Here is a 21,232-nt window from a genome sequence, read left to right as displayed (position 1 = left end):
GGTGGAACAGCAGGCAGAGGGAGAGGGAGGAGCAAGATCCCCACTGAGCAGGGAGCCTTCATGGGGCTCCATCCCAGGACCCTGAGATCATGACCCAAGCTGAAGGCAGACAATTAACCAACTGAGCCACCCAGGTGCCTTTGGTTCTGAGAGGCTCAAGGGAGCGGCTAGCAGATGTTTCTACTGCCTCAGCTGTGGGTAGAACAAGAAGCTGACCCATCACATTTCTGAAACTTTGGTCTGTCTTGATGTGTCTGTGAGTTGACATGGTGTGCAGCTCTGGGTAAATGCTTTCCATGCAGTCTTTCTTTTAAACTTTTGAAAGATCTATTGACATTGGTATTGACCCCAATTTGCACCTGGGCAAAGTGAGATTCACAAGGGAGTCCTTGTGCTTAGGAGAGCGTGGCTCAGGCACACAGCATGTATTACTGGTGCAGTTTCTTGTCCTGGGTTAAGTTTCTTCTCCAAAATGATTTCCAGTTTATCCATATGGAATGTATCACTGTCACTGACTTATTGCCCTTTTATTCTAGGCTGGTCATGTCTGTGGAGATGACGTGGACCTCATAGATGGGCAGCCTACAGGATCTGTGAGGATTTCCTTTGGATATATGTCTACAGTTGAGGACGCCCAGGCCTTTCTCAGGTTCATCATAGCAATGCAACTGCACCAGTCTGATGGCCAGCCTCTTCCTCAGACCATGCCTGCAGAGGCTGGAGCCCCATCAGAGAGCGAGGCTCAGGATGCCATTCCTGCCATCATGGATGGATGTGGTTCTTCACCTCAGGAAGATGCTCCCATAGCCTCTGGGTTTTGCAGTGATTTGCCTAGCACTGTGGGTGCAGCGGATTTGCACTCACCTCTGCCTATGACCACCGGAACCCAGCACACCCCTTTAGAAAGAGCAGCTGGAGTCCTGGATGGGGGCCTTGGGCCATATGTCATCACCAACCTTTACCTCTACCCGATTAAATCCTGTGCTGCATTTGAGGTAAGGATTTTCACTGCAGCACAGAGATTGCTTTGTTGTTGTTGTTGTTTACTTTATGACTTTTTTTTGATAAAATAAAGAAAAAAGTACAGAAAGTAAAGCAAAGTGTGCAGAAAATCAAGATCATATTAAGAGTATTGTGATATGTGAAGAGTCATTCTCATTCTTCCTCTCTTGGTTTGGGCTGACTTTTGAACATGGCTCTGCTTAGAGGTACACTGGAGATGATCCTGTTTCTGAACGGGGAACACCTAGTTACTCTATAATAATGGACATAATTTTTACTGAATGTGTGCTGATTCCCTGCTGAAGCATCTTACATGCTTTTTTTCTATCTTTAAAACAACTATATGAGATACAAGGTAATAAAATCCCCATTTTATAGATATTGAGGTTAAGCACTTTGCCCAGTAATTAATGATAAAGATTTGAACCTGGGTCTGCTGACTTCTTGGGTCAGTGCTCTTATGTGCTCATTCTGCTTAGTCCTTCCTATGAATGTAAACTATGTTATGTCTTGAAATGTGCCGGCCTGCTGTTTACTTGAGTTGGGAGGCTGGGGTGCCTGCTTTGGCTGGCCAGCTAGCCCTGACACCTCTGCTGTGGACAAACTGAAGCTATCTTCCTATGATCTGCATGTATGTGTCCTAAGTCCCAGGCACAGGTGAAAGACTCCTGGGCCTCTGGAATAGCAGGCTCTTTGGTTCCTGGTCAGATATCCCATGGTTAGGGCTGTATGTGGACTGCCTTTCAGGGTGGTCCGATGGGAGCCTGTCCTCCAGGCCGAGACCATAACAAGCAAGTTCACTTTCACTTCCAAATGGAGGAAGGTGATGGGTCCTTGTTTCCCTCATGTGTCAGGACTCTTATTTTCACAGGTTGGTTATATCCCATAGGGTAGCCACGTAGCACAGGTACCCTAAGCAGGAATTAGCGTCCCATCTTACAGCAAGGTCACTGATACTCAGTAAGATTCGCTAAAGGTCATCTATCTATCTGCTCATTCAAAAACTGTATACCAAGCACCTGCTATCTGCCAGGCCTTGGGCCAGCGCCTGGTCTGCAGCGATGAGCAAGATGGAAATGGTTCCTTCCATCAGAGAGTGCAATATCTCAGAAGGGAAGCATACACAAGACCAAACACCACCGAAGGGAACAGAATCACACTAGTGATAAGGGCCCATGAGGCAAGATGTGGGGTGCACCAGATAGAATTTTGGTGGATTGATGTCTTAGTCCATTCAGGCTGCTATAGCAAAGTGCCATCAACTGTGTGGCTTGTAAACAACATATACTTCTTATGGTTCTGGAGGCTGCAAGTCTGCAGTGGTGGATTCAGTGTCCAGTGAGGGCTCACTTCCTGGTTCATAGACAGCCTTTTCTCACTGTGTCCTCACGTGCAGAGGGGCGAGGGAGCTCTCTGGGGCCTCTTCTATAAGATCTTTAATCACATTCATGACAACTCTACCCTCATGACTTTTCACCTCTCAAAGGTCTCCTACTCCCCAACGTGATGGTATTATCTGAGGTTTCCTTGTGATTTCTGTATTTTTGGGCTGGAATTCCATCAGAGTTATACCCTGCTTTCTCAGTGCATCCCAGAAGACACACTCTATTCATTTGTCCCAATGCTGGTGACATTAACTGTCATCATTTGCTTAAGATGGAGTCTGCCAGGTTTCTCTACTGTAAAATTCATTAATATGTAATTAATCCTATTTTATGGAGAGATACTTTGAGGACATGAAAATATCTTCTTCCTTTTTTTTCTCTTGTTCCTTTTTTTTAAAAAAAGATTTTATTTATTCATTCTTGAGAGACACAAAGAGAGGCAGAGACATAAGCAGAGGGGGAAGCAGCCTCTCTGCAGGGAGCCTGACGTGGGACTCGATCCCACGACTTGGGATCACACCCCGAGCCAAAGGTAGATGCTCAACTACTGAGCCACCCAGGTGTCCCGAAATATCTTGTTCCTTGTCAAACTTTTATTCGCTAGATTTAGCATCTATTGATGACTTTTGCCAAATCAATGGTTGGTATGAGGATTGCAAAATGGTAATTTAAGAAATTCCATCATTCCTTTTGGATTTGTTAGTTGGTATTCTGTTGTAGGATAGAGCTTTCCTTCTTCCATGTTTATTAGTCATTAATTCTTCTCTCTCTCTTTTTGAATCTGCATGAACTCATGGATTCTGCTTTTTGCTCAAAAGTTACAATCCATCATTATCAGTATTTATTTTGATTAAATTGCTGCAGACTTGGTCTGTGGGAGCTCCTTCAGGTCAGTTCCTGTGTCCTTTTGATATGTTCCCTTCATTCCTTGAGTATTTTCTTACTTTCTGGTGCAATAATGTGTTCTAGGCTCATTCTGTATGTCCCCTGCCTGAGAAATAGGGCAGGCCCACCTGGATAATCCAGGAAGATCTCCCCATCATAGGGTCCTCAACTTTAATCGCACCTGCAAGTTCCTTTTTGCCTAATCCCAGGGATTAGGATGTGGACATGTTTAGAAAGACCATTATTCTGTCTACCACATATATGTATGTGTTAAGACTTTTGGGATATTCTGCATACATGCATGCATACACACATCTGTATTTCTATACCTATCTATCATCTGTTAACCTATTATCCATCCCTGTTAGCTAGATATGCTCCCAGTTTCCCACTAACACCTCCCCTTTCAATCCGACACCACATTGTTTATTCTGTTTATCCCCCTTCCCATACTGTATCTCCTGTGAGAAACCTGGCTTCCATATCTTCACCAGATACTTATTTGCTCAACTCCTCCTTATGTAACCAAACCCTAGCTACAGTAGCTGAAAGCTCAGCCCCACACATGCCAGCTTCCCCCTTCCTCAGCATGTGCACACTGGCTGGAAGGGTGGCCCAGAAGAAGAGGAAGAAGAAAGGAGGAAATGGGAAGCCAGCACATTAGATTTTTAGATGGCAAATTAAAAGATGGAAATTTATAGACCTATTTCAATAAATAGGTATGAAGAACTGTGAAGAATCTGAGGCAAACCTTGTAAGCTTGCCCTTCTTTTAAGCTAACCAGCTAGCCTAACAGTTCTCGATGCTGGCAAAAGACATGAGACTCCCGGGTCAGAGAAAAAGGGCTTTATTACTCAGCAGGCAGCATGAACTTCATGTTTGTGTTGCTTCCCTGTGCCCCCCAAGTCCCAAGAGGGGTTATAGAGGGGCCCTGGCTGATGCTGTGCATGTGGCTGAGGAACCCCTCACTCAGGGAACCTGACTCATAATGGGATACAAGCAAAGGTGCCTAGTCGTGGCTCAGGAGGAAGACATTATAATACTGGCCTGTGAGCAAACCTGCTCTTCTTCCCAGAGTCTTGAATTCACTATATTTCCTTGTGTTCACTATACAAACATACTCAGGTAGTCTGGAACAAAAGGGCAATTAGTGCTTCTGCTCATTAAAACAGACATGCAGAAACAAGAGACCATGGAGATTGTCTTCCAGTAATACCTTGTCTTCTAAAAAGTTATTTGTCATTCAAAACATGTTTTCCTGTAGAAATAATGATGGTGGTTTCTGGGCTTTCCTATAGAAATAATAATGAATAATTAAAAAATGAATTAAAAAATGAATAAAAAATAATGGTGGTTTCTGGGCTTACCCATAAAAGCTAATATAGACCATAATATTGCGGAACTTGAATGTTGTACTAACAGAGGCATCTATAGTGTATGGGGAGGATATTTGATACATGAGAAAAATTGAAGGGAGAGAGGTAAAGGGATTAACATCTATGGATCATCTAATATATTTTAGTTGCTTTACATTTTATATTTCATTTTAGCTTTTAGCCAGTACTGCAGGAAATGATAATAATGTCCATCTGACATGTGACAAAGCCAAGACCGAGTAAGGTTGGGAAGTTGTTCAAAGCTACTAACAGTTGAGGTGGGATTTAAACCCAGATCTGTCAGTATCCAGGATACCTTCACCCCCCATTGCATGACATTTCCACCTCCTGAATACAGGGCTCGCCCTGCTCGAGGTGAAGCTTACCTTGACATTCTTCCTCCTTGAGTTCTATGCCTCCCCCTGTGCCTGCACCTCCTCTCCTTCACTTTCCATGGTGCCTCCCTCTGTCTTCCCTGAGGTCCCTCACCAGAAGACTCACCGCAAAATGCCCCTTGATTAAAAATTGCTTCCTTTTATTACCTGCTATTGAAGTTTCCAGGTTCTTTTGGGTAGCTGAATTGAGTGCACAGAGGAAGACAATTGGTTGAAATTGATTCACAGTTAGTTCAAGAATGACTGTCTTGTAACTATTTCAAAAACATTTTTTTTTCGCCTTTGCCTTTTCTTCAATGGAGAGCGGATTCCAGAAGAGCCCTCGCTGATGGGACTACCGTACATGCGATGTTGCATGCAGTGCTATTAGTAGCTCAGCTGTGGACAAAACCCTTGTGAAGACCTGGCCATGCTTCATTGAAATGTTGTTAGCTTTTCCCTAATGCCCTTTTTCTGTTCCAGGATCTCATCCAGGATGTCCTATCATATTTAGCGGTCATCTCTCCTTAGGCTTCTGTGGGCTGTACCGGTTTCTCAGACTTTCCTTGTTCTTGATGACCTTGACAGTTTTGAGGAGTACTGGTCAGGTATTTTTAGCATGTCCTTTGACTTGGGTTTGTTTGATGTCTTTCTCATGATTAGACTGGGGTTACAGGATTTTTTTTTGGGGGGGGGGAGGAACACAGAGACAAAGTGCTATTCTTACATCATAAATCATATAATATCATATCATAGTACATATTATCAACATGACTTACCACTACTGATGTTAATTAACCCTGATCATCTGGTTGAGAGAGTGTTTTCCAAGTTTCTTCACTATAAAGTTTCTCCTCCACCCCCTTTCCACACTGAACTCTTTGGAAGCAAGTCAGTAGCCCACATGTAAGGGGTGAGGAGTTATATTCCTTCTTGAGGGGGGAGCATCTACATCAATTATTTGAGGTTTTTCTGTGTGGGAGACTTAACTTTTCTTATATATTTGTATATTTATTATTTATCCAATTATGTATTTATTTCAGTATTGACTCATGAATATTTATTTTATATATTGGGTTATAATACAGTACTACATCACTATTCTTATTTTTGCTCAGATTGTTCCAGTTTTGGCCAGCTGGCATGCAGTTGACTACTGCATCCCTTTGACATGCTCCCATCTTTTTGCTTTTTGAGTACTTCCTTACTTTTCTACCATCACCAGATGCTGCTGACCCAGCCCTAGAATCAACCATTTCTCCAAAGAATCCCAGTTATTTTTTATTGGAGAATAGTATTAGAATGCAAGAATGATCTGGGCAGTGGGTGTAATTTATATTTTAAAATTTGTAGAAATATGAAGAGTTTAGGAAAACGTGTATACACTTTAAATGTATACTTAAAGTGGCTCAACTCAATGGCCATGCCTATAGCCACAGTTTATGCAAGAAATATGTCTATAGTATCAGGATATGCCTGTACAGACATTCACCACTATGGAAGGATAGAGAGAAAGAGGGATGGAAGTCTGGGGGGAGGGGAGCTGGGGTGGAGTGAGACTTACTTTCCATGAGCACTCTGAATGTTGCTGGTTGCACACACATTGCCTATTTAAAAGACAGTTCGAAGAGAAGGGTAGGAAGTAGATCTGGAGGGTAAATGGGAGACATCTAGCTCTCACACTGTCTCCTGTGCATTGTCTTCTTTGCTTTCCTTTCTTTTCTTCCTTCATTTCCTCCTTGAAGGAAGAGTGTGTGCTGAGGCCATGAAGTCCATCTGTACTTGTGCAGCCACTGTGCAATAATGCAAAGGCCACCTTTGAGGAGCCCTACCCTAAAATCTGCTTTCCTTTGTGTTTAGGTAACCACGTGGCCTCTAGGGAATCAAGGGCTGCTGTATGACCGGAGCTGGATGGTTGTGAACCACAACGGCGTGTGCCTCAGTCAGAAGCAGGAGCCCCGGCTCTGTCTGATCCAGCCCTTCATTGACCTACAGCAAAAGGTCATGGTCCTCAAAGCCAAAGGTGTGAAAACTGGGTTCATTTTTCACAAATCCACTGTCAAGAGTAGCTTTTGTACTCCTCAGAAAATAAAATAAGGGTTTTCCTCTACCAACTCTTAAAATAACCCTAAAGTCCATGAAATGGTGTCAAGAGATGACAAAAAGGTTTTGCTCCCTATGTTCTGAGACATTTCTGGAAAGAGGTAAAGATCTGGCAGTTGACTCAGAAATGAAGTATAAAATTTGAAATATGTCTTTTCACTTGCATCCCCTTTATTTTCATCGCTTGTCATAATACATACTTAAGCTTTAATTCTTCATTTTTGGTTTTTTGGGTTATAAACTAACAAATATATAAAAGTATAGATCAACTCTGTCCAATGGAGTTTTATGTAATGATGGAAATGTTTAATATCTCTGTTGTCCAGATTGGTAGCCACTGGGTACATGTGGCTCTTGAGCCCTAAAATGTGGCTAGTGGGAAGTGTCCAGGTCAGATTTTTTTTGTACATTCACGAGGTTGGGCAACCATTACCACAATCAACTTTAGAACATTTTCATGACCATCAAACAGAAACATCATACCCATTAGTAGTCAGTCTCCATCGCCAGTCTCATCCCTGGCCCCAGGCAACCAGTAATCTGCTGCTTCTATGGATTTGCCTATTCTGGATGTTTTGTGAAAATGGAATCATGTAATACGCAACTGGCTTTTTTCACCTAGCACAAGTTTTTGAGGGTCTCTCTGTTGTCGAATAATATTCCTTTGCAAGGACATACCATTTTGAAAAATCCATTTAGTAGTTGATAGATGTTCAGATTGGTTCCACATTTTGGCTTTTAGAAATCATCCTGCTATGAACATTTGTGTATAAGTTTTCAGGTGGCCATATGTTTTCCATTCTCTTGGGTATATACCTGTGAGTAGAATTGCTGGGTCATGTGGGAACTGTATGTTGAACATTTCCAAAGTGGCTGCATTGCCATTTTATACTCCCACCAACAATGTGCGGCGGTTCTAATTTCTCCATGTCCTCAACACCTGTTATTTTCCATTGTTGTTTTTCAGTAGTCATTGTAGTGGGTGTGTAGTGGTACCTCTGTGGCCTTGGTTCATATTTCCGTAATGACTAATGATGTTGACTATCTTTTCTTGTGTTTATTGGTCATCTGTATATCTTCTTTAGAAAAAATATCTATTCAAATTCTTTGCTTCTTTATTTTTGAGTTATTGAGTTGTAAGAGTCCTTACTATATTGTGTACAAATCCCTTTTCAGATCTATGATTTTCAAATATTTTCTCCCATTGTGTAGATTGTCTTTTTTTTTTAAAAAGATTTTATTTTATTTATTTATTCATGAGAGATACAGAGAGGAGAGACAAGACATATGCAGAGAGAGAAGCAGGCTCCCTGTGGGGAGCCTGGTATGGGATTCAATCCTGTGACCCCAGGATCACACCCTGAGTTGAAGGTAGACACTCAACCACTGAGCCACCCAGGGGTCCCTAGATTGTCTTTTTATCTTCTTGGTGGCCCCATTTTACTTTTAATCTGTCTGTATCACTATATTTAAAGTGAGTTTCCTATATCCACCATAGAGTTGGCTCATGCTTTCTAACCACTTTGACAATCTCTATATTTTCATTGGTGTGTCCTGTTAGCATTTTGATTGCAAAATTGCATAATTTATAGTCATATATTTGTAGTCCTATTTTGATTGTAATATGATATATTAATTTCAAATAATTTTATCATATAGTATTGAGTCTTTTATTTATAATAGTGTTTCTTTTGATTTACAACTTCTTTAATTGCTTAAATTTTAATATTTTCCAGAGACTTTTGTACTTTTTTTTGCTGTCTAATGGTTTTCTTAAATGAATGAATGGAGGAAGGAAGGAATGAATTTTTGAGACAGAGAAAGAGCAGCGGGAGAGGGAGAGAGATTCTTAAGCAGGCTCCATGTTCAGTGCCAAACTTGACTTGGGGCTCAATTTCACAACTCTGAGATCATGACCTGAACAGGAATCAAGAGTCACACACTTAACCGAGTCATGCAGGTGCCCTGCTTTGTAATGGTTTATTGGAATATTTTTAATACTATCTTTTTTCGATTAAATATTTTAATTGGTTATTAATACATATAGAAATGTTTGATTTTTATATATTTATGTGTTCCCCCATACTTTTTCTGAATTCCTGTTAGTTTTACTAGTTGGTCTGAAGATTTTCTCACATATTCTGTGTAAATAGACATATAATTTTCTAATAATGATAGTTTCTTATCTTTCTAATTTGTATTTCTCTTCTTTCTCTTTTTTACTGCATTGGCTTAGCCTGTTTATATGATGCTGGAGCAATGATGGAAGATAGCCTGCTTTATTACTGATTTGAATAGAATACTTTTACAGTTTCAAAAATAATAATGATTCTTACTATAAGCTTTTGATAGATTTGATAGAAATAGTTCTTTTCTTATGTAGCCAAATGATGGCTAATAGTCAATTCTTATTGAATGCTTTTTCTGCATCTGTTGGTTATCATATTTTTTTTCCTATAGTCTGTTAGTGTGATGTCTTACATTCATAGATTGTCTAGTTCTAAAGTATCCTTGGACTCTTGAGGGGAGGGAAACAGTAGGTAGCAATGGCTTTTTGATATATTGTTGGATTTGGTTTGCTAATATTTTGTTTAGTATTTTTGTAGCTATTCATTAGTGAGATTGATATATCACTTTCTTTTACTGTGCTTTCTTTCTTTCTTTTTTTTTAAGATTTTATTTATTTATTCATGAGAGACACAGAAAGAGAGGCAGAGACAGAGGCAGAGGGAGAAACAGGCTCCATGCAGGGAGCCCGATGTGGGACTCCATCCTGGGTCTCCAGGATCACTCCTTTGGCCAAAGGCAGCGCTAAACCCCTGAGCCACCTGAGCTGCCCTTACTGTGCTTTCTTATTTAAGTTCAGGTATCCAAGACATTAATATATAAAAAGAATTGAGCAGATTGCTTCTCTTTCTTTCTATTCTCAGAAGCATAAAAATATATATCATGGCTAAGTAGGGTTTATTCCAGGATGTAAAGAATGGGAGAGAGAAAGAAAACAGATACTCAATATCTTCCACTCCAAAATAGCAGTGCTTTGTGAGGTGGTGTGGTGTCCCTTCCCACCATGTACCAGATATTCTGCTCACTTGCTGAGGATTCTTTTTTTTTTTAATTTTTATTTATTCATGATAATCAGAGAGAGAGACAGAGAGAGAGAGAGAGAGAGACATAGGCAGAGGGAGAAGCAGGCTCCATGCACCGGGAGCCCGACGTGGGATTCGATCCCGGATCTCCAGGATCGCGCCCTGAGCCAAAGACAGGTGCTAAACCGCTGCGCCACCCAGGGATCCCCTTGCTGAGGATTCTTGTATTGTGGATGGGGTAAGCCCATCTTTTGCAATGCATGACAGGATGAGCTGAATAATAAACAATAAAACAAGGCATTATAATGGTTTCATGTGTGAGACTTGGCACTCCCAAAGATTTTAGGCATCTTGAGTCCGGAGGTCAGGCTCTTTTATTTCTTTGTATCTCTGAGCTGAGCCCAGGGCTTTTGTATATATGGAATGAACTCACTGTCCATGAACTTTGTTTAGGTCCCTTGAGTTCAATTCACGGATGTGTCCCAGATTTTGTTGCCTTAACCAGAGGCCTACAGTGACCTTTAGAAAGCAACTGAGGGCCAAAGACCCTGAGTGATTTATTTAGAGCCTGTGTAAGGATAGAAAGAGGCTGAGCACAGTCCCAGCGCCACTTGCCCATGGTGTGCCCTTGTCCACATGCTGTCTGCCTTGCTGTGGTGACTTCCTCATAATCAGTGTTCCAAGCTCACTTTACTGCTTTTCCCTGTGGGTGCATACCTGGCACCGTACTGTTCTTCCATGCACACCCTTTTGACACAGCAGCATCTATAATTACTCAAAGCAGCACATCCCTTCTCCAAACTTCGGGAACATTCTGAATGAGTTCTTCTGGCTTTCCCCACACAGGGACAGGAGTATGGAATGGGCTGTGCATGTGTAAGGTGCAGACAAGCAGGGGACATAGTTCATGGAATACTTGGTAATCAAATTGTTGCATCTCTGTCTTTATCTCTGTGAAAGCCCTGTTGTGACGGGCTGAACAGCAGGCATGATCTGAAGCTCGTGATATGCCCATTTGCTGTGCTGTGTTGTGCCCTATGTGATAAGGAGGGCTGAGATGGTAGGGATGCAGGTGTGCATGACAGGTGCCTAAAGAACAGGTTGGGTCATATTGGTGAGCATTGTGACCAGTAGCAGTGCCGAGAGGGCCGGAGGGCCAGGTGGATCACACAGGAGGAGCTCTTGCCTTAGTGTCCACAGAGTAGAGGCCACCATACATTCTACTGGAGCGTTTTGGCTTCATATGTTTCCCTGTACTCTCAATGATTCATGGAGAACAAGGAGTGCAGAGTAGCAGAGGGCCTTAGCAGTTCCAGCCTTTACCAAAGGTCTTTCACTTCTTAATTGAATCCGTTTCTTCTTGTTTCACCCATGTATTTAACTCTGATTTAATTTAAAAAATAAATAGCACTTTAGCTGGGTAATGGGTACATGAGTTTTAACTATTGTTATTCTTAAAACTGTTGCATACATATGCTATATACTCCTTCATACATGATAAATGCAACAATTAAAATAAACTTCCCAACCCCACTGACATGGCAACAGTTTTATTTCTGTCAGTCTATCTGTCATCTATCTATCTATCTATCTATCTATCTATCTATCTATCTATCTATCTATCTAGATGACAGTGATTGGTACAGGAATCCAAATTGATGCTCATTCCCAGGGGCTATTGGGAATTACCACTCTATGCTGATATCTTTACAGAGTGAGCCCTGAAGCCTGCCTATTTCTAAAGGACTTAAGGTAGTTTAGAGAACAATGATCTTGGGATGTGGAGTCATCGAAAGTTAGAGAAATCTTTTAAGGAATTTATCATGATCCAGCTACTGTGGATGTGACTTCCGAAGTGCAGAGTCTTCCATGAGAAGGCTGTTTGATGTACATTCTTTGGTGGTAATGATCATGCAAAAGAGACCATGTGTTATAAAGAGATTTCCAAGATCTGGCCAACTGTTTGATCCAACCTATTTCCCAGGTCATTACAAATCTTGTATATTTCATGATAATGGACTTTCACTTCAATAGTTGTTCTTTTTGCCTGATGATAAATCTGTCTCTAACCTTTATTCTTTAGGGATGGAGCCTATAGAGGTGCCCTTGGAGGAAGATGGTGAACAGGCTCAGATTTGCCAAAGCAAGGTCTGTGCAGACAGGTGAGTCTCTGTAACAAGTGAAGATCTCAGTCCATCTGCAGGTAACACAGCAGGGGAGGAGAGCAGTGCCCTATAGATCAGTCCTTAGCTGTACCCCTCATCCAGTCAGCTGCCCTTTCCCTCTCAGGAACTCCACTCTGAGCACACTGCCTCCTGCTGTTCTTCAAACCTACCAAGCATGCTCCTTCCTCAGGATGCCAGCATAGAGAGAAATGCAGCCATTTAGGGATACTTTCTGTTTCTTTATGAGGCTCATTCCTGGTTGCACTTTCATCTAGCTGCATTTGGGATAAATGCTGTTTTCTGGTTAATAAAGAGGTAGTTAGGCTTATTTTGCTCAGAACCATAAATGCTCAGATTAATGAAAATGGACTTTCCTGCAATCTCTCAAAGCACCAGAGAGAAAGTGTAACTAAATGAGTCTTCATTCTACTCTTTCCTTTCCAGACACAGGTAGGCAGCTATTTGATCCAGGTAAAATTAAGGCTAGATTTTCCATATGCTCTATCTTGTAATCCCAATGTAGGTTATTAGCAATTTTGCATTATAAATTCTGGTGTTGTGTAGATTTTAGAACAATTAAAAAATTTAAATGCTTTAAATTATATTTAAAAAGTCTCTAAGACTCTAGAAGAAAAAAAACTAAATCAATAAATGTACTTCTATCGGTAATATAAAGGCATAGCATTCTTTTCACAAGCCAAACCCATTATTCCATGTGGTCTGGCTATGAGGGAAAATATTAGTCAGGCCAATAGTAAAAATCCAGAACATATGTCTGGGTTCAAGGGCTTCTTAAAGCAAAATACTGCTCTGGAAGCTCTCAAATTCTAAGCTCTATGGTATTCAGTAGCTATAATTAAACAAGGTCTTTCAAGAGGAACTTCTAAAGCTTTTATCTGATCTGAAAGCTTTGCACAAGCCCTAAACTTCAGGTCTTCCCATGTTTTGAGCATATCCCCACAGCTTCCTGAGCACACTGTCACTTAACGCTTTCCTCTCTCTATGGTTCAGTATTATATCACATTATATTTATAATATTGTATTATATTTTATAATCCAACTTTTTTGATATTTAGATTATTATTTAATCAAATAAAAATCAAATTAAAGGAATGCTAAGTAATATTCACCACCCCTCCCTTTTATTTTTCCAGGGTAAATACTTATAATTGTGGAGAAAAAATTTCAAGCTGGTTGTCAAGGTTTTTTGGCCGTCCATGTCAACTGATCAAACAAAGTTCAAAGTTTCAAAGAAGTGCAAAGAGACAGGGCAAAGGTATCACATTTTGGGTTGGTTCTTAGGTGACAGGAGCTTGGGTTTACTCTGGCATACATCAAAATCAGCCCATGAAACTGATTTACAGGGCGACTTACTCATGCACAGAAAGCAGAGTGGTCTGCAGGACCACGTGTGGTCTCCAGGATGACCCTGAGGAGGGGAGGTGGGCTTCCAGCCAGCTGCTTCGCCTCTGACAAGCACTCTGTCTCAGTCCTCCATGTTTAGAAGCACAGGTTTACTGGGTTACAAGCATTGGTAACTTGCTATGTCCTCAGACTGTATGTGGAAATGAGAAAACCTGGTTTCTAGTCTTGACTCTGTCACCACATGGCTCTGAGAGCTTGGCAAATGTTAAGCCTCATGGTGTCTCAACTGCTGTAGACCTCAACTCCTTCGACTTGTAAAAGTGCTGACAGTTTTTCCTGCCATAGCTGTTGTTAGCTGAATTGAGATAGCAGAAGAAGAAAGTATTTGAAAGTTAACAGTATCACGTGGGAAGAAGATATCATTTTCAGGTGTCTACTCAAGTGTCACCTTCTCAGGGAAGCCTTGCTTGACTGCTTTCCTTAGAACCAGAGCCTCTACCTGAATCTCTCCAGTTCATTCCCTGTTTTATTTTTCCTTGTGGTACTTTTCACATCCGATAGACCATGCATTTTACTCAGTTATTCTGTTTATGAGATTGCAATAGATTGTAAGCTCTGAGAGGACAGGAGTTTTTGTGTGCTTTGTTCAATGCTGCATCCCCAGTGCTCAGAACAGCATCTAGCACATAGCAGTTGCTCAATAAATACCAGATGAATGAATGCATTGATGAGTCATTGCCACTTTATTGATTTGTGTAGGGATGACCTGGCTTAGTTATTAGCTCCCAGAGAGACTGGCTTGTAAATCTGAGTAGCATTTTGACAGTATAGGGACCAGTGACTGAGTCTAGGGACCTGCACAGGTGAACCATGAGTCCCTTAAAATGTATGATCGAGAGAGGATTCGGAGGATATAATCTATTTGCACTTTTACAAGTGCTGACAATTTGTTATATCATAAGCTGTTTAGCAATCTGAGTTGCTGTGTGATGGAGAAGAGGAATAAATGTATGTTCATCTTATTGAGGGGGTGGGCTGGTGGTGTTTGGGCATGGGCAAGCTTAGAGACATGGTGAAAGGGGAGAGAGAAATGGGCCCTTCTGTGAGTAGGGATGTGCAAGGAGTGGGGCTTGGCAGGACGAGGGCCACCATAGACATGAGCTGATGGAATATCTCCATCATTCCTATACTTCCTGTCCACCTGGGGCTCAACTGGGTCTTCAGGAGGCTGGCCAAGATTACAAAGCAATGGTTGTGGTCTTTTGAGACCTAAGTTTAGAGGCAATGGCTTACCAGTAGACAGTGACACTAACAGAAAGGTCACAGTTAAAGGTCTATGCAAAGGGCATGGGTGTGGGGGAGGCATCCTTTACACCTGGAGGGAATCAAGGAAGGCTTCAAGGAAGAGGTAACTTTGGAGCTGCATCTTAACATGAGATAGGAGTTTTGTAGGCCAAAAGAGGCAGGAAGGTGAGTTGGGAACAGTATGGCAGGCCTTGGCATTTCATGGGCCCAGAGAAGGGTTTGGGAGGGTTAAATGTGGGTAGGGGAGCCTTGGGGCAGAGCTGGGGAGAAGAGATGAATGTTTGGCTGAGGAGCCAGTGAGTACTGTCTTGTGGTTGGGGTAGGCACTGAAGAACTCTAAGCTGATGAGTTTCGTGATGCCACATGTGTTAGAAAGACAACCTTGGTGTGGCGTGGAAGCTGCATCAGAGAGGGAGGTGAGGGAAGCACAAGAGCCAGGCAGGAGGTAGCAGTGACTGTCCTAGCGGGAGGTGGGGACCTGGGTGAGGCAGAGGTAGGTGCAGAGGGAAGTCTGTCCCCGGCAAGATACAGTGCCAGGGAGTGTCACCTTGTGAATACTATATACTTCAAGGATGCCATTCATGGTGGAGAGGTCTCTGATGGTCAAGGCCACTGGTCTTAGGAACATTTTTAGGTTAGTACACCTGAGAGGAACTTTTTTAGACTTACACTACCCCCTTGTACATTTTTACATTGTCATCTAAACTGTCCAACAGAATCTCGATATTTAGTGGTTTGATTCTCAAGAGTATCCATTAGAAATATATATATATATATATTTATATATATATATATATATATATATATATATATACACACACACACATACACATGGGCACATTGCTTTTTAATGGTCAGAAATTTTATTTTTTTCCTTTTCCTTCTTCAACTTATATTTCCTTTCCACTTTTTTAAAAAAAGATTTTATTTATTTATTCCTGACAGACGAAGCAGAGACATAGACAGAGGGAGAAGCAGGCTCCATGCAGGGAGCCCGATGTGGGACTCAGTCCTGGGACCACAGATTCATGCCCTGAGCCAAAGGCAGACATTCAACCACTGAGCCACTCAGGCGTCCCTCCTTTCCACTTTCTTGACAGAATTTTATTTTAGTGTTATATATTTCATGTTTGAAAATCTTCTTTATCACTGTCATATATATCTGAAACTATAATAATATATAAATTGAAATGTATACACATTTTTCAAGTTTACTGTCATCATAAGAGTCCAAGTGTTAGATTTTTTTCTAGGTTGAGTGTTTAATAGTACACGGTTTATCAAAACAACACAAGCAATCATAAATTTTGAAAAATAGTTAATAAATATAAATAGAACATTGTTGAAAAAGAATCTCTTAATGAGATGCCAGACCTTCCCCCCTCCCACCATTAATTCCCAATTAATTCCCATATCCGAGAATGACTGTCACCTGTGGCCAGAGTAGCTGGTGCTCAGGACTGGTTCTTCTCTGGAAAACTTTATTTAAGTCAATACAAAGCTGGGGATGAAAGGGATTTGGTTAATTCACTGTCACTCAAACCTTCCTTCTGAGGCACATGATCAAAGCACAGGGATCTCACACTAGGATGACTTGAATCATCCGGCACTTGGCTGCTTAATTAGATTGGGCAGTTTTGTGTAGAGTGAGGAATAGGAACCCATCTGACCTACAGGAGGCTCATTCATATGCGCTTTAGAGACTTTTATTTTCTCTGCACAGACTCCAGGGCTTTGAATGGGGTTTTTGTTTTCTACCCTGGAGGGGTTTAGCCCCCAGTGGCAAGGCACCTTGGGAGAGGTGAGTGAGCCTTTCTCCTGCAAGTTACAAGAAGGGCCTTTGTGGAGGGGGCTGGGATTCCACCTCCCATTTCCTGACACAGCCATTTTAGCAAAGACGACCTATGGGAATAGAGGGTATGGAAAGCAGTTCTCATAAAAGTATCCATTTTTGTGTACTGGGTTCCACGAATTTGATTTGGAGACAGCTAACTAGGCTTTAGCCCAGGTCACTCTTTTTCTCAACATCTTGTGCAAGGACAGTGATGGCCAGTCAACAAATGGCTGACGGAAGCTGCTAGCAGTTCTGGGCACACTTGATATTTTCCTTTACTAGTTTTCTACTTTTTTCCTTCAGTAGTTTTAAAACTAACTTACTTTCTTTCTTTCTTTCTTTCTTTCTTTCTTTCTTTCTTTCTTTCTCTCTCTCTCTCTCTCTCTCTCTCTCTCTCTCTCTCTCTCTTTATTTTAGAGACAGAGAGAGAATGTACATGTGCATGCACCTGGGTGAGGTAGGGGTAGAGAGAGAGAGATAGAGAGAGAATTTCAAGCAGACTCCATGCTGAGAGCTGACCTTGCCATAGGACTCAATCTCATGACCCTGAGATCATGACCTGAGCTGAAAACAAGAGTTTGATGCTTAACCAACTGAGCCACCCAGTCGCCCCTGTACTATTTATTTCTAAAGTCAATATCATACACTTTCCTTTTTTTTTTTTTTTTATGGAGCTGTTTATTTTTTTATTTTTTTTTATAAATTAATTTTTATTGGTGTTCGATTTACCAACATACAGAATAACACCCAGTGCTCATCCCGTCAAGTGTACCCCTCAGTGCCCGTCACCCATTCACCCCCACCCCCCACCCTCCTCCCCCTCCACCACCCCTAGTTCATTTCCCAGAGTTAGAAGTCTTTATGTTCTGTCTCCCTTTCTGATATTTCTCACACATTTCTTCTCCCTTCCCTTATATTCCCTTTCGCTATTATTCATATTCTCCAAATGAATGAGAACATACACTGTTTGTCCTTCTCCGGTTACTGTGGCCAAGTTCAAAAAGGGTGTTGCCTGAGTTCTTCTCTGGGATTTTGATGGAATCTTGTCTCACATTTAGATCTTTCATCTATTTTGAGTTTATCATACACTTTCCTAAGGAGAAAAATCCCTGACTGGATTCAGAAGATCTTCCTGGGCCTGTGGCCCTCCTCAAGGCCCTTCTTTCGACTGTCTTAGGGAAGCCCATCCCTGTCTCCTCATCTCTCCCCTAAATGTTGCATCTAGGTCTTCTTTGCTGGACCAATTTCAGCATTTTATTATTATTTTTTTTTCTGGGTTATTAACAGTATTCTAGGAGCTCATTTTCTTTCTGTCTCTGGGAGGTTTGAGCCAGATGTGCTTGGAACATTTTTATTATTTCCAGGGCACTGTTTTTTTCCCTTGTAGAAATAGTCTCTACTTTTTAAAAATGCAAGCTAATGGAAGCATGATTCATTTGCATTCTAAGAAAACAACTCTTCTTTTTAAATTTATTTAAACTTTTATTGAGGTATAAGTGACATATATTAGTTTCAGATGTACAACATAACGATTCGATATTGTATATATTGAGGAATGGTCACCACTATAAGTCTGGTTAACATCTGTCACCATATATAGTTACACATTTTTTTCTTGTGATGAGGACTTTTAAGATTTACTCTCTTAGCAAGTTTCAAAAATGCAGTACAGTGTTATTAACTACAGTCACCATGGTGTACATTACATCCCCATGATGTATTTATTTTACAACTGGAAGCTTCTATCTTTTGACTCCCTTCATCCATCTTGCTCCCGCTCCTCAATGCCTCTGGTAACCACTAATCTGTTCTTTGTAACTATGAGCTTGTTTTTTATTTTGTTTTGTTTTGTTTTTATTTGTTTTAGATTCCACATATAAGTGAGATCATATGGCGTTTCTGTCTGGTTTATTTCACTTAGCATGATGCCCTCAAGCTCCATCCATGTTGTCAGAAACTGCAAGATTTCATTCTTTCTTTTTTTTTTTTTAAAGATTTTATTTACTTATTCATTTGAGAGAGAGAGAGAGAATGTGAGCAGGTGGAGAAGTAGAGGGGGCGGGAGAGAATCTCTAGCAGAGAGATGCAGGGCTCAGTCTCATAGCACCAAGATCATGACTTGAGCCCGAATCAGGAGTTGAATGCTTAAAAAACTGCGCCACCCAGGCACCCCAAGATTTCATTCTTTTTTGTGGCTGAATAATATTATATATATTTTATATATTATAATAATATTATATATATATATGTATATCTCACATCTTCTTTATCCATTCATCTATCGATAGATACTTAGATTATTTCCATATATTGCAACTTCTTTTTAAAATACTCCATCACTTTTAGATCAGCCTGCTGGTACAACAGCCAGCCTTTCTCTGGTGAATGAAGCACAGTACTTGCTGATAAACAGATCCAGTGTTTTGGAGCTTCAGCAGCAATTAAATGCCAGGTAAGACCTTTTGCCTTGGGCATAGCAGACATGTGTAACCACTTGACTCTGGGAGTGAGCCTGGCACCTACCTGGGGAGTCATGGAGTCTAGATGAGAGACTGAGGCCCTGAGAAGTTGCAAAGCCCTTAGGTCCAGTTCCCACATCTCTCTTGATGCCTTCATGATGCTTAGTCAACCCTAACTTTGTTTTTATTTTCTTTCTTTTCTTTCTTTCTTTCTTTCTTTCTTTCTTTCTTTCTTTCTTTCTTTCTTTCCTTCCTTCCTTCCTTCCTTCCTTCCTTCCTTCCTTCCTTCCTCTCTCTCCCTCCTTCTCTCTTTCTCTCTTTCTTAAAAATTTTAGTTATTTATTTGAGAGAGAATGAGAGAGAAGCATAAGTAGTGGGGAGGGGCAGGGAGAAGCAGGTTCTTGGCTGAGCAGAGAGTCCGATACAGGCCTCAGTCCCAGGACCCTGAGATCATGACCTGAGCAGAAGGCAGACACTTAACTGACTGAGCCACCCAGGCACCCCAATCATTCCATCTCTTAACATTTGCTCTAATTGAAATGAACTTGACCCAGTTTCGTTGCCTGCCCTCTACTACTCCCTGTCCCCTAGGAGCTTTGCCCTACTTCCACAGTCATTTTGAGTGAAAAGAAGAGTGATTATGAAAGCTTTTAAAATTGTAACTATAGATATTATTTGTTTGTATCATCAGACAGAACCGACATGACTGCCTGCCTGCTCCCATCCAGTGCTCTTCCAAGGGCCTGACATATTAGCGGGTCAGCTCTAGAAAGGATTAGTTCAACTCCCTTCATTGTTCTTTAGAGGAAATTGAAGTCTCGAGGTAATCAGACAATCAGGGCAAAAAGAATTACCCCGTTGTTTTGTGAGAGCTGGATGGACTGCTCATCCCTGGTCCACAGGCTAGGAGGGGTGTGTATATGCCTGTCACCATGAGCCAGGGATCCTGTAACTCTCACATGCCATGTAGTCCTGGGCACATGTGTGCATACTCACAAATATGGACAAATATAGCTTAATAAAAATGACAAAGATGGACTGTTGTAATTCCTCTTTATAGTCATTGGCAAAACCATACAACACAGTTCCCTGGCTGTGGCCCAGCTCACCCTTCTTGGGTTCATAAGAGCCCAAGCGCATGGGCCCTGGGTGTTCACTGAGCTAGCCTGGCACAGAGTGACACTTCTCCTCAGGCACTCAGAACCCTTGGGGAGGGCAGGTCAGCAGTTTTCTAGGATTCTTGGTGTGGAAAACTAGGAGATGGAGACAGGCTTGCTCCAGTTCTGGTTCCTACCAGGAGGGGACCATGTTTCCTACCAGTTGGTTTAATGCTGGGCTGACAAACAGCAAGTAGGCAGAGAAGGTAAGAGGACCAGCCTGTGCCTAGTACCTGAGAGGGTCGCTAGGGGCTCTGGTTGCTGTATCTCTGTTCTGCTTTCAAATCTGACGGACTCTATGTTATATATGCTGACCACATTAGCTTTTAAACATACAGTTTTTCTTTTTACAGAGGACAAAAGAAAGGTTTGTAACCTGGAGGGTAAATCCAGAATCAAAGGATTTTAGGACTGGAAAGTGCTAGCTCTTGCATTTCAGATGAGGAAACTGTAGTTCTCGGTTCATCAGTTATGGGAGTTATACATAGGGGCAAAGCTAGAGGTGGTTCTCCTGGCTCCCAGCTTTTCACACACCATTCCCTGTTTGGAAGGGAATTGAGATATAGCCTTATCCTCCACTAGAGACTTTCAGTTCTGTTTCCAGGGAAAATTCAGTCATACTTAAGGATCCCCCCCCAACTTAAAATTTATTTATTTTTTGTTGAGGCACAACAAAGCAGGAAAATAATAAGGACATAGCTCAATGACTTTTTACAGATGTATATGCCCATGT

General features: G+C 41.4%; 1 protein-coding gene across 2 annotated transcripts in view; it reads left to right on the top strand.

The window, feature by feature from the left end:
• MOCOS (molybdenum cofactor sulfurase) overlaps nt 1-21,232 on the top strand; it is a 60,680-nt gene that overhangs the window by 24,229 nt on the left and 15,219 nt on the right. For both annotated transcript variants that reach the window (XM_055323813.1, XM_055323812.1), the window contains exons 8-12: nt 537-995; nt 6,883-7,045; nt 12,298-12,376; nt 13,534-13,655; nt 19,230-19,335. In XM_055323813.1, coding sequence (XP_055179788.1) covers nt 537-995; nt 6,883-7,045; nt 12,298-12,376; nt 13,534-13,655; nt 19,230-19,335 — 929 coding nt within the window. The remainder of the gene's footprint in view (nt 1-536; nt 996-6,882; nt 7,046-12,297; nt 12,377-13,533; nt 13,656-19,229; nt 19,336-21,232) is intronic.

This window comes from Nyctereutes procyonoides, unplaced genomic scaffold, assembly GCF_905146905.1.
Source record: "Nyctereutes procyonoides isolate TBG_1078 unplaced genomic scaffold, NYPRO_anot_genome, whole genome shotgun sequence".
In the NCBI taxonomy this organism is placed as follows: Eukaryota; Metazoa; Chordata; class Mammalia; order Carnivora; family Canidae; genus Nyctereutes; species Nyctereutes procyonoides.
This window is presented reverse-complemented; position numbering and strand designations above follow the sequence as displayed.